The sequence below is a fragment of the Stegodyphus dumicola genome, chromosome X1, assembly GCF_044657685.1.
Source record: "Stegodyphus dumicola isolate Sdum_Otavi_A_Nest chromosome X1, ASM4465768v1".
Classification (NCBI taxonomy): Eukaryota; Metazoa; Arthropoda; class Arachnida; order Araneae; family Eresidae; genus Stegodyphus; species Stegodyphus dumicola.
This window is the reverse complement of record NC_140780.1, coordinates 179395450-179409835: the sequence shown is the minus strand read 5'-3', so window position 1 is coordinate 179409835 and position 14386 is coordinate 179395450. Positions and strand designations below refer to the sequence as shown.

The following is a 14386-nucleotide window of genomic DNA, read 5'->3' as shown; positions in this document are numbered from 1 at the left end:
CAGTCAAAAGTCGTTAATCCGGACTCGTCGGGACTTCGGCGATTCCGGATTATCGATTTTTCCGGATTATAGATCATCAGTTTAAATCTCGTAAGATGGCATGCAGAAATTCTAAAATTAAAAATATGAAACCGTAATTTATGAAATAAAGAACAATTATAATCTAAAGGATATCAAAATTTACAAAAAAAAAAAAAAAAAAAGCTTAATATTTATTTGTTTACTTTATTAAACATTTCTCTCGATGTAAGTTGTTTAAGTTGCTTCATTTTATGTGATAATACTTTCTCTTTAATTCTATAAAAAGACATAATTTCTTGTTCAGTTACAAAGTTTATTGTGTAAAATGATTAACATGAAAGAAAAAATGAACAACTGACAATTTTAATAATTGTGTGCAATAATAATTTTAATTAAATATTAATATATATTTTTTATAATTTGATTTTCTTCTTTTATTAGATGTAACAATGTTAAGCATTCTTTTATTAAGTATAGTGAACCAAACAACTGGTCCCTTGAAGTTTGTTATAGCGTGGTCAGCTGTGAATTATATAAAGTAATGCATTATTAATATTCTTCCCATGTATACAGTGATCTGTTTTCACTAAAAAATATCAGAACTTTATAAACTGGGCACTGTGTACAACTTCAGCATTGCCTGCATTAAACATTGTACATTACTGTTATTTCTTCCATTTATACAGTAGTGATTTTACTTAAAAGCACATCAGAGAATTGCAGAAAAGTTGGTATTTTCCCCACTCTTTTAGTAGTTTAATCGTGGGACATTTGTCTTACAACAAGTTTGAATTCTGCAGTTGTTATTGTATGAGGTTGCATTTATTATTTTTTCATCCAGAGTGTCTTTACCAGCTGCTATGAGAGGTATGACTAGATAGCTGTTTGTCCTAAAGCGTATCTGTGAACATAAAGTTGTGTAGAAAGATGAGAATTCTTTATTCAGATTGTGACTTTTCCTTATACCATTATTATATGAAGTTTGAAATGTAAAGTTCTGTATTCAAGTTTAGACTTTGCTTTTAATTTTCTTCTGAAGTTGATTGACATATTGATTTCAGAATCTCGTTATTTTTTACTTGGACATTTTTTAATAATGTACTCGTAAGCACAGGAAGCTTTAATTTTAACTAGGGACCTATAGCTTAGTTTGCTACTATAATTAGCTTTGTAGCAACCATAATATCTGCAACTTAGATCATTACCTTGCTATCCACTGAAGATCCATTTTTCAATAAGACACAATAAAATTATCTTTCACTTAGGAAGCTGTATGGTAGTATAAAATACAAAGAGAATTATATTAAAAGAAAAAAAAAATGCAGGACTTTTTTTTTTTTACAGTGTATGTATAATATCAAACTGGGCATAAGAACATAGTTTGTTGATTAAATGGGAGTTTTGGCAACTGACAAAGATTAAAGTGAAACAAATCACTAGCTCTCAAAAAGTGGATGGGATATATTTATATATAGCATGGTATATCCCTATTTTTGATTATTGAGAACATAGTGCTTGGAACCATTACGAACAGTGGCGTAGCTAGGGTGGGGCAAGGGGGGACATCCGTCCCCGGGCGCAGCATCCAAGGGGCGTCAAATTGATGCTACGAAATTTTTTAATGAAATGTTTTCCATTCTTGCCACACAGAAAGGGGCGCAAATTCTTCAGTTGTCACCGGGCGCTAGAAACTCTAGCTAGCCTCTGATTATGAAAGATAAAATATTAAAGGCATTTTTGTACATATGGTGATTTTGAAGCTAAAAATAATGTTAAAAATTTGTTTAGGAAGTATTTTTATATTCTGTTTTGAAGTATGTGTGATTGTTGTAGTGCAGGTGTGCTGGGTAAATTTTAATTATTAGAAGGTCCTTAAAAATGGATTACATGCAAATAATTGTTATGAAATTTATTATTATTCTGTAAAAAGTCATCGTTTTTTTGGCCTTTAAAATTTTGAAATATTGACTACCTATTATAACTGAAAGGTGAAGTAAAGTATCCAAAATTATAGTCCCAGATTTAAATTGCAGACTTACAAGTGAGCTGGCTGCTTAGTATTTTCTTAGTTTTCCCAGAATGTGGATACAAGGCAAAATTGTTTATAACAGCATTTATTATAACTGTCTGGGGCAGCTACGATATGTAATTGTAAGGAATGTAAATGTAAAATGTTTTGAGATATTATGGAATTGTAAGAAATTATGTAAACATCAAATGCTATGTCATAATAAATTGCATGTTATCTTATTTAAATGACCTGAAAACCTTGGGCTATCTCTGACATCTATTAGTAATGTTCTTATGACAGATGAAAAAATTTGTTGTTCTCATTATGTAAATTTTAAACTTTTTTTACTTTTTCAGGTGTCTTGAGAGATGTCAAAGATTATTATGGATTAGATGATTCTCAGGCTGGTCTTTTACAAACTTCCTTCATAATTAGTTACATGGTGATGGCACCTTTGTTTGGTTATCTTGGTGACAGGTATAGTAGACGTCTTATCATGGCCTGTGGTATAACATTTTGGAGTGCAACTACATTTTTAGGTTCTTGCATACCTTCAGAGGTGAGATTTTTGATAAAAGGTTCTTATTTTATGAAATTTTAAATTCATAAAGGAAAATGAAAAAACAATTTTTATCTTTTTGAAAAGAAATTTTATAAATGATTAAAAACCTGCAGTTTAGAAATACGAAGTTAATATTATTTTAATTAATGTGACAAACAAGTACATGCATTTTGTAAATCTATAATTACTGCATTATAGAATCGGAAGTATCATATAATTAATCGAATAATTTTCATTGCAAAAATTTTTGCTGAAAAAAAATGTTGGGTAAAAGTATATTTGCGGGTACCCCTTGACGATTTTTGGCAGTACATGGATACCGAGATGTGCAATTCTTTGACTTGTTATTTTGGCTTGTGTAGCAGCAATTTTTGCGCCAAAAATCAAACTGCCGCTACACAAAGCCAAAATGACAAGACAAAGAATTGCACAAACTTGGTATCCATGGACACATCAACCTATTTTCACTGAAATAAAAATCCCAGAATTGCACGAAAATGGCATTGTGCACTCCCTTGACTTTATCCATGTACATCAAAATATTTTCACTTTAAAAAACATCGGAGAATTGCACAGACTAGGCTTTGCACATTTCCTTTGTCCATGTACACATCGAACTATATTCACTTAAGAAGTCAAAGGAACAGCCAATGAAAAATATATATAATCTTAATAAACTATATTTTAAATCAAACAATGAAATAACATATAAAGAAAATTCATTTTTGCACTACACAAAGGAAATATCCACTTATTTACGACTTAACACGTCTTCAGTGAAACAAAATTCCTTAACAGCATTAAAAAACTTCCTAAAATTATTTGAACTAGAATCTGTATACTAGTGTCACCACATAAATTCACAAAATAAGAGTAAAAAATATCCTCCGAGACGACGTTCGACCGTACGTATTTTGGACGTTCAACCATACACATTTCCTTCCTACAAACAGGACACCCAATAATGGCTACTAAGTAAACCTTCATTTATACACCAGTCAAGTAATGCTCTTTTCCCCTCTCTTTCCAAGTCGTACAGAAACTTCAAATTAATCTTACCACATTCGGCCATTTTACTGTCTAAACCACAAAACAAGCAATATACTTCCTAACCAACATACACGCACACATCACAAGTCCTTATGAATCTACCGCTATCATGCAACCGATTATGTCATAATAGGGTTTTCATAACATTCAACTACTCAGGCTATCATAAATGAAATAACAACTTGGCGATAAATGAAACAACTTCATGATAATAGAAGGGATATCCTTCTCTCTGCTTTAACCAAATATTGACATTGCTCATTTTTATTTAACAATGTTTACCATATAATCAAAGTAACTGATTTGCATAGGATTTTTAAAACACAGCTGATAAAATTTATAATTTCAATTTCAGCTGCAAATTTTATAATATATTAATACTCGATATTGTAACAGATGACACTTCAATTAAGAGCCAGTACTTCTATTATATACAAAATCGGGAACTACTCTGATATGCGCCCTCAAGGTGGCAAATTTCTCGCCAAATACTTTTGGCGAGAAACTCCACGCTGCCATATTGCTATCTAAATTTTTTTGTTTACATTTCGAACTTTAAGCCTAAAATGTTTCCAAAAACACGGTTTTCGCATATGCAAAAACCACGTTTTGAACACACAATTTAAGCTAAAAATCAGAAACAAAAAATTTAGATAGCAAAACCGTGAAGTTTCTAACCAAAATTATTTGACAAGAGTCCATGTACACAGCGATATGTTTTAACTTAAAAAAAATCATTTACGAATGGCACCATCTAGGCAACGAACGAATTTACGAACTACGCACACCTTGCTTTAATAAATTAACATAACAACAATAAACTTCAAAGAATACCATGTACACAGCGTTCTGTTTCAACTTTAAAAAACATCTACGAAATGCACAATTTAGACGGTAAGCACTAATCAACAAAATAACTAAAATAAATTTCAAACAATTTCAAAAAACAACAATAACGACAGAAATTCATACTGAAAAACAATGAACATAACATTCTACAAAATAAGAACAAGAATAAAATAAAATGCACTTACCATTAATGCTTTTTCGAATAGCAGAAATACCAATTTCATACCGCCTATAACATGCCACCACGTAATCACTATCGTATTTATATGACAGCCAGACACACTATCCAAAAAATTCATACTATGGTTCACAAATAAATAAAATAACAAATAATCACAAATCCCTACTTCTATCACGCACAGCCACTAAAAATAATCTCCCATACCTTCTTTCCACACCTCCAAATACCCATTGCCCCTCAACAGGATGGCCACGACGATATTTCCTTATGCCGAACTTCAATTCAACAACTTTCACCATTAAATCTTTCCCTGCCTAGCTTCTCAGACACAAAGCATCACGGGAACCAACGAACTCCAGCGAAAGATTTTTCAACATCAACAGGTTTGCCATACAACATGAAATCATGCCAAAAACCAGTGCAGAACACATATCGCCACATTGGTGAAATTAGGGCGTATATCAGAGTTGTAACCAAAATCCAAACAGAGCTTTAAAAAAAAAGCTTAATTTTTTTAGTTTTTACTTTTTTAAATCTATGTATAATTTAACTGTGATTTGTGTTTATTGGTATGTCATACTTTGTGACTATAATACTTAAATTCAGTTTGGGTGTCTCTAATTTAACTGCAAGTAGTTTTAAATTTATTTTGAAGCATAAAATGATCTTCCGGTATTCCAGTTTGGTTTAAGCACTGAAATATTATGCACTTGTTTTTATAATTAGGAATGTATATTTGATATGTGATTTATATTTCTAATATCAGTTCAATGTTTTATGTTTCATTAGATAATAAAGGTACATGTTTAAAATTGGAATATTCTTCAGGTCTTTTTAAAACAGTGTAATATATATTATGTAGAAACATTTCTTCTGAACTGAATGCTTTTCATATTGCTTGCTGTACTTAGAAAATTGTTCATCACAGTCATCGTACTTTTGTAAGTACCAATATATAGGGTGTCCGAACAAATGTACCTAATTTGGAGAGGTTGCTCTACGTAACAGAGAGTTTAAAAGTATATATATATAAAAAAAAAAAAAAAAAAAAAAAGATGTAAAATTAGATACCAATACTCACAAAGTTTTTATTAAAGAATCAGTACAATTCCACATGAGCTCCCTTAGTAGCCCTGAGAATGTCTAGCCATGTCTGGTGTATCATTTCTGGAGTCATAGTAGCAATAGCCGCGGTTATAGAGGCTATCACGGATGTTTCCTGAGTAGACTTTGTCTTTCACGTAGTCCCAAAAGAAGGAATTGAGAGGAGTCATGTTGGGAGAGCTTGGTGGCCAGGCAATCAGGCCACTGCGTTCTATCCATTGGTTAGGGAAAGTTGTATCTAAAAATACGCAAACATACTTGCCATAGTGAGGAGGGCCCCCATCTTGTTGGAAGACAACAGTGGGTTGTAAATGCTTCATTTGGGGTATTGCATAAATTTGTAACATGTCCAGGTAATTGTTACACGTCTCAGCAAAGGAAAATGGGCCTATGACTGTATCATGTGATAGAGCGTACCACACATTGATTTTTGTGCTGCTCCGTTCCAAAACTGGGGATTTTCAAAGCCCCAAATTCTGCAGTTGAGCTTATTATTGCTAACATGAAATGTAGCTTCATCTTAAAAAAGATGTGGTTTAGAAAATTGTGTTTATTTTCGATGCGAGATAACATTTCCACAGCAAGTGCTGCATGCTGCGGCTCATCATTTGGTTACAGTATGTGCACAATCTGCATTTTATACGCATGTATCCTCAGTTTTTGATGCAGTTGGTCATGAAGAGTTGATTATGATATAGATAACTCGGAAGCTGCCAGCCTGATTAACTGAATGAAAGCTTGTCGAACATCTTCCACACTTGAATCAGAATGTGAACACCAGTCATCTCCGGATCTTTTCCATTCATCTCCTGTTTCGAGAAACGTTTTGTGCCACTTTTTCATGCTCTTAGCCTGGGGTGAATTTCTTTTATAAACTGTTTGGAACATTCTTTGCACTTTTACTACGGATTTGTGTTCTGCATACCAGAGAACAATTTGTGCCTTCTCTTGCGTTGACGCCATTTTTACGTTTGTCAGCTCAGCAAAAGCGAAGATGCGTCAGACATGAGAAAAAAATATTGTTGCCAAACTCTATGAATTCAGCACCCACATGTGGCTAATATTGCCCTCGCAGTGCTAAAACTTTATTTTCAATCGACTGTTCAAAATAGGTACGTTTGATTCAGACACTCTGTATTATAAAATGTCATTGGAGCTGAAACTGAAATTATAAATTTTATCAGCTGTGCTTTAAAATAAATGCTACTTTATTTAGAAGGTATTATCTATCTAGCAGGAGAACAGCTCTTGCTATGATGTCTGGTTAGTGGCAGTTGCTATAGCAACAGGGCATTTCAACTTGGGAGAGAGACAAGTGAATGCTTTCTTGTTATTTTGTTTTTGGCAAATGTTGGCTGCGAGAAACACAAAATTTACTACAGTACAAAGTCCGAGATCTGGACTGGTCGGGACTTTGGCGATTCCGGATTTGGGATTTTTCCGGATAATAGGTCATCAATTTAAATCTGGTAAGATGGCATGCAGAAATTATACAATTAAAAATAAGAAAGAATAATTTGTGAAATAAAGAACAATTACAATCTAAAGGGTATCAAAATTTACAAAAGAAAGCTTAACATTTATTTGTTTAGTTTATTAAACATTTCTTTCAATGTAAGTTGTTTAAGCTGCTTCCACAAAAAATTCAAAAAGTTCCCTTTTTCTTGTTTCTTGTGTCATATACAGTGGATTTTCCAATGCCATACTCCTCGCATAATTTTGAGACGGATATGCCTTTATCCATTTTTGCAGCAATTTCACTTTTTGTTTAATGAACATCGAAACGTGGTTTTGCTTTGTAGATCATTTGACAACTCCAGAATTGGGAACTCTTTTCAACATAATCGAAAGTTCAAGCTTAGTTTTTATAAAATTGCCGTAATAATAACAGTGTGAAAAAAAATAATAAGCTGAATCGAATTAGAAGATCAGGGAGCAGCGCAGTCTGTTAGCTTGCTTGAAATGCCTTAGAATCAGTAAAGATAATTTTAGCCTAACTTAATAGCATCTGTTATACATTATTGGCTGTGTGTCGCAAGATTGGCGACAAAAGCCAAGTTGTTTTGCTAAATTTTGTCTTGCTCATATTGTGTACTGAATTAAGGCTGGATTGTATTAGTTTAGTTATTTACTATACCTACGTTTATTTCTTGCACATGCTTCAAACTAATCCGAGTCCTAAATAAACAAACTCCCACATATACTTAAAGCTTTATCTAGGGCCTGTGCTCGATACTGCCTAGTGCAGTCTCTAAGGGTCCTAAATTCTGCTACAAAGCACTTTCCTAAGTTTTAAATTTTCACTGTGCCTAAACTGTGTATCCCAGTGCTTTCCCTAAATCATAAATACTTCTCATCTCTTAATTTTGCCACTCGGTGCTTCCCCAAATTCCAAAAATTTCGTCTTCCCTAAATTCTGCTGTTTGATGCCGACATGCTCTGCCACCGCTCCTGGGGTTTATGGTGAATAACATATCAGTCATTCTTAATTAAAATAGATCTAAATTTAGTCTTTTGGCCTATGAGTTTCATTAACAAAATCTATTTTTAGCATACGAAAAGAAATTTTTGTTGAATTTTTCCTCGTCAATAGTTCTTAGAGCATTTAAAAATCTATAATCATCGGCAAGCGTAATGTTAGCATAAAAGGTTGCCATACATTTACTAAGTTTATACATCACGGCATGAGTTATTACTGAAGCTGTCATGTATTGACAAACATGCGGTGATAAAAGCAAAATATAATAAATAATGACTAGCCAGGTTGGCGTCAGGGATATAAATAGGTGAATGTTTCGGTTTGAGATGTATGCCAAGTAGATAATTAGCTACGGAGCCAAATTATTAATCTCGCAAATTTATGCTTACATGATTGTTTTTCCATAATGAGGTATTTTATTTAGTGCCTAAGTGAAATTAAGAATCGGTATTTTTAAGTGAAACTCTCCACATGGTTTATTATCGAAGAAAAAATCAAATGTGCATGCATAAAGCATTAATTAAAAAAAAAAGTTTGTGGCTTTGAGGTCCGGATTTTTAATCATCCCGGATAAAGGACACCCAGATTTTGGACTTTGTACTGTGTTCGTCGTCTTGCTTTCATCTCAGTTGCATGCATCTTTTCTCTACAGTTTCATGTTACTTTTTTAATTTTTTTTGTCAGCGTTATTTCTTTTGTATTGATATATGTTAACATTTCTTTCTGCTTATCCTTGTTTTTGTAGTACTTTAATAACTGCCTCTTTAGTGGGCAGTAGTGAGCCTATAGCAGAGGTGAAAACTCCCTTTGTGGATAATAAGGAGCACTGTAATAGTTGTTTTATCCCCCCCCCCCATTATTGTGTTTTTGGGAATCCACAAGTCGTAACAGGCTTTGTGTAAAAATGAATTTTTAATCTTTAGTAAAAATTAAAAATCCTTCATTTTTTTTAATAATAATGCAAATTTTATGTTAATGCAACAATGCTAACTGTAGTTAGCTGTAGTTTCTTGTATAATTATATATCTCTAACACACACTTTAAATATAAAATAGGCAACTGATTAATTTTAAAACCTTAATTTTGTTCTGATTTAAATTTTTGTATATGTTACTTGCTATTACAGCTATAAAAACATACATAATACTTAGAATGAGAATCAAGCTTGGTAGTTCAGATAAAAGCAGTTTTGATTTTCCCTGCTCTTTTTCTGCTGCCCTTCCCCATTAAAATGACCAGCTTTTGAATTTGTCTGAAGGTATGGGAAAAGTATGAAAATAATATTCACACAAAGTATGGTCTTGAGCAAATAAACATTTTTACTTTCCATACCAATTATTAAGGAAATTTTTAGTCATTATTAAAGCATAAGCAATAAATTATAAGAAAATTATGAAATAAAGAAAACTGACCAAATGCTATTCAGAGAATGAAGAAATTTTTTTGAATATTCAGTTTTGGAAGTCTGGTGTAATGACAAAGGGTCAAAGAGCATTTTACTCAAAGCTAAAATTAAAAAAAAATTGCCATTTCGCCATTATCATCAAATTGCATGTAATTATTAAGTATGCTTGGGATAATAGTATCCATGTGTTCAGTGGGTCTGCTAACTTGGTTTTTCGAGAGCTATGATTTGCATTGAAGTGTTGAAAATTTAATGTTACTTGGTATGCATTAAATGTTCTTAAAATCTCTTGTTATAACATTGTAACAATAAACAATAATTAACAATGTCTAAATATGGATTATAAGAATTTTCATATTCATTATGGAGTAATATCAGGTATGATGCAAGTTCAGTAATACATCTAACACATCAAATTCTGTGCAAGATTTCTAAAGGGGATGATCCCTGTTTATTGATGAAGCTAGACAGGATATATAGTGCTAGGAACTTTTTTTTCACAGCTTCTGGAGCCACTGAAAGAAGTATTTCAAGGTAAATCATATACAGGAGGCTTGATAATATTTACTTTTGCACCAAAAGATATTTATTTGCATCTCAATAATATTTCTCTGGAGAGCTCAGTTTAATTTCTGTGGACAGAATATTTTGAGTCAGAATGGAATATATTCTCTTTGATGATGAACTTGAAATACAGTTTATATAGTGACTATCACTATTTGCATCTGGAGGAAGGAATGAATATGGTATTAATCTCATCAATTGGGTGAGAGTAAGTCTGCTGTGGAAGTAATGGTTTGTTAATATGGCGATTACATACTGATAAATGACCGCATACCTTTCCATATGTTAAGAGATATCTTTAAAATTTCTTAATATTATATTGTGAATATCCAATTACTCAGTCCTTGCTATGATAAAAGAAATCAAATAATATGCAATCTTATGTTTTCACTGCATATTTATATTTTGCTTGTACATAATTTTATTATTTTATCATTGGTTATTTAATGTTTGCAATTATCTTAGTTTCAATAGATTGCATAGTTAAACATAAGTTAGGATAAAAAGATTTTTTTAATGATTGTATTTGTACTTCAAACCGGTATTAAAACATGTATATAAAAGGGTCCATTTGCTCAAAATTGCATTCATGATTAAAAATGTTGCAAAAAGTTGGAGAGATATATTAATAAAATTGTTTATTATATTTATAATTGCAAAAAGATTTGGAACATTGATTTTAAATATAAAAAGTTAATATTTTTTATAAAAAGTAATTTAGTGTATACACCCTGCATATATAAAAAGATATAAATATTTATTTTATAATTAAAAATTTCATTTTGTAAATAATTGCCATACAAGTTGAACATATTAAGATTAAGTAAGATATTTACTTTTCATAGTAAGTAATAAAAAGATGATAAATACAGTACAAAGTCCAAAATCCGGACATCCATTATCCAGAATGATTTAAAATACGGACCTCAAAGCCACAAACATTTTTTTTAATTAATGCTTTACGTATGCACATTTGATTTATTCTTCGATAATAAAACATGTGGAGAGTTTCACTTAAAAATACCGATTCTTAATTTCACTTACGCACTAAATAAAATACCTCGTTGTGGAAAAACAATCATGTAAGCATAAATTTGCGAGATTAATAATTTAGCTCCGTAGCTAAGTATCTACTTGGCATACATCTCAAACCGAAACATTCACCTATTTTATATCCCTGACGCCGACCTGGCTAGTCATTATTTATTATATTTTGCTTTCAGCACCGCATGTTTATCACTACATGACAGCTTCAGTAATAACTCATGCAGTGATGTCTAAACTTTTTTTTATATTAGTAATTGAATAACAAGAGTAAGACAACCTTTTCTGCTAACATTATGCTTGATGATGATTATAGATTTTTTTGAATGCTCTAAGAAATGCTGTCGAGGAAAAATTCAACAAAAATTTCTTTTCATGTGCTAAAAATAGATTTTATTAAGGAAACTCATAGGCCAAAAAGATTATATTTTGTGCTATTTTAATTAAGAATAACTGATGTTATTCACCATAAACTCGGAAGTGGCAGCGGAATTTAGGGAAGACACAATTTTTGGAATTTGGGGAAGCACTGAGCGGCAAAATTAAGGGATGAAAAGTTTTTATATTTTAGGGAGGGGAAGCTCTGGGATACAAAGTTTAGGTTGCCGCAAAAATCTAGAACTTAGGAAGGTGCTTTGTAGTAGAATTTAGAGACTGTACCAGGCGGTATCTATCACCGGCCCTAGATAAAGCGTTAAGTATATGTGGGAGTTTGTTTATTTAGGACTCCGATTAGTTTGAAGCGCGTGAAAGAAGTAAACATAGGTATAGTAAATAACTAATACAATTCAGGCTTAATTCAGTACGCAATAGGAGCAAGACAAAATTTAGCGGAATAACTTGGCTTTTTTGGCCAGTAATGTATAACGGATGCTGTTAAGCTAGGCTAAAATTAACTTAACTGATTCTAAAGCATTTCAGTTAATGTAGCAGATAGATCTGCTCCTTAATCTTCTAATCTGATGCAGCTTATTATTTTTTGCAGACTGTTATTTTATAAAAAATTAAGCTTGAACTTTCGATTATATCGAAAAGAGTTTACAGTTCTGGAGCTGCAAAGGATTTACAAAGTGAAACCATGTTTCGATGTCCATTAAACAAAAAGTGGAATTGCTGCAAAAAATGGAGAAAGGCATATCGGTCTCAAAATTATGCGAGGAGTATGGCATTAGAAAGTCAACTGTATATAACATAAGAAAAAGGAACTTTTAGAATTTTTTATGGAAGCAACTTAAACAATTTACATTGAAAGAAATTTTTAATAAAGCAAACAAATAAATATTAAGCTTTTTTTTGTAAACTTTGATATCCTTTAGATCATTATTGTTCTTTATTTCATAAATTACGATTTCATATTTTTGATTGTATTATTTCTGCATGCCATCATACCGGATTTAAATTGATGATCTATTATCTGGAAAAATCCCAAATCTGGAATCGCCAAAGTCCCGACGATACATTATAATGTAGCCCTTTTTTTTAGTTTTGCTATTTTCTTTCATCTTTGTGCGTTCTGTCTACAGTTGTCTTTGTAATCTGCCATTAGAAATTAAAAAAAAAAAAAAAAGAGTTTTACTTAATGATAAATGCTTATCAATATATTAAGCACAGTTTTTTTTTTTAACCTGAAGTGGATTAAAGTAGAATTTTAATTTATAATGTCAGTGTCAGCTGGTTTGCTTTAGGAAGTTCTGTGTGAAAGCACTGTTTGCTGCCATAATTAAGTGAATTCCTAGTTATAACTGCATTATCAACTTGGTATGATATATATATATATATATATATATATATATATATATATGTATATGTAATAAAACTGCTCCATTATTGTGATAAGACTGCGTTATTATTGTAATAAGATGACTTGGTGAGTATTGTAAGGGATTGGCGTTGGAGAGGACTACATAGTTAGAGACTGTGTAGTTAGCAAGATGACACTTGGAAGAACACACACAACTGTAAATTCCACACATAATTTTATTTCTTGGATAATGCACATTATCACTGTGCACTCCCCATTTTTGTACAACTTGCATCTTAAACAATGGGTGAATTTATAAAAGTAAACTTTGCGTGGCTAGCAATGCAGTGGGAAACAGCAGAAGAAACGAGCAAAGAGAAGAAGAGGAATTTGCAACGTAATTTACCCTTTTATATTGAATTCCATTTCAGATCGCTTGATAGATTAATGTACAGGTGTTGGGTTCAGACTTCATCAATGAGTGCACAATACAGATTAGATAATGGATGAAGACAGGAGTTAAAGGGCTATTAATTTATTATTTGAAAGCTAGATTTTATATTTTACATATAGTATATATTAATAAGAAAAATAAAATTATCTTCAAGAAAGAAAAATTGTAATCTTAATTGTTAGTAAAGTAAAATCCTTTTAATTATTTTCTAAATTCATTAATAAAGGTAAAGAATATGTCAAAAATATAAAAATTGAATTAAACTGTAAAAGGCGATAAATTCAGTTATTATCATTGAACAGGAACTGATTGACTTTTCACGGGGAACAAACTTATTTCCATTCAAATAACAATAATTAGTTTAAGCGATTATTTTTCATCACCTCTATTTGCAAGAATCTTATATCAAAATGAGTGAAATTGTTTTTAAAGAAATCAGTTATTGAGCACTTGATCAATTACATACAAATAACAAAGTGACATTTAAAACTTTTAATCACATAATCAATTAGATCCATATTACAAGCCAAAAAATAATAAAGTTCAATAATTAAGCACATGTGCAATTAGATCCATAAACCAGTAAATATGGTCAGTTAGATCCATATTTACTTCAATAATACTTAAGATTGCAATTTTTCTTTCTCTTCCTTGGAGATAATTTTATTATTTTTCTTATTATAATTAATGTTTATTTTTAACTATACAGCTTCAGTCAAGTTTTAGGCTTTTTTAGTACATAATTCTTACCTTTTAATTCTTTGAATTAAAGTATTTAAATGGAAAAAAAGATGTTTATTACCTTTAAATCTTTCCTTTTTAACTTATAATTACATGCGGTATGTAATACATAAAACTACAATATATCAGGCTACTGTATTATTACAAAAATTAAAATAAGTAAAATCGTATAGAAGTTAT

The 14386-nt window shown here is 31.3% G+C and overlaps 1 protein-coding gene across 6 annotated transcripts in view; it reads left to right on the top strand.

Annotated features, from left to right (window-relative positions):
- LOC118183095 (protein spinster homolog 1-like) overlaps nt 1–14386 on the top strand; it is a 58615-nt gene that overhangs the window by 3423 nt on the left and 40806 nt on the right. For all 6 annotated transcript variants that reach the window (XM_035352521.2, XM_035352519.2, XM_035352520.2 and 3 more), the window contains exon 2: nt 2389–2591. In XM_035352521.2, coding sequence (XP_035208412.1) covers nt 2389–2591 — 203 coding nt within the window. The remainder of the gene's footprint in view (nt 1–2388; nt 2592–14386) is intronic.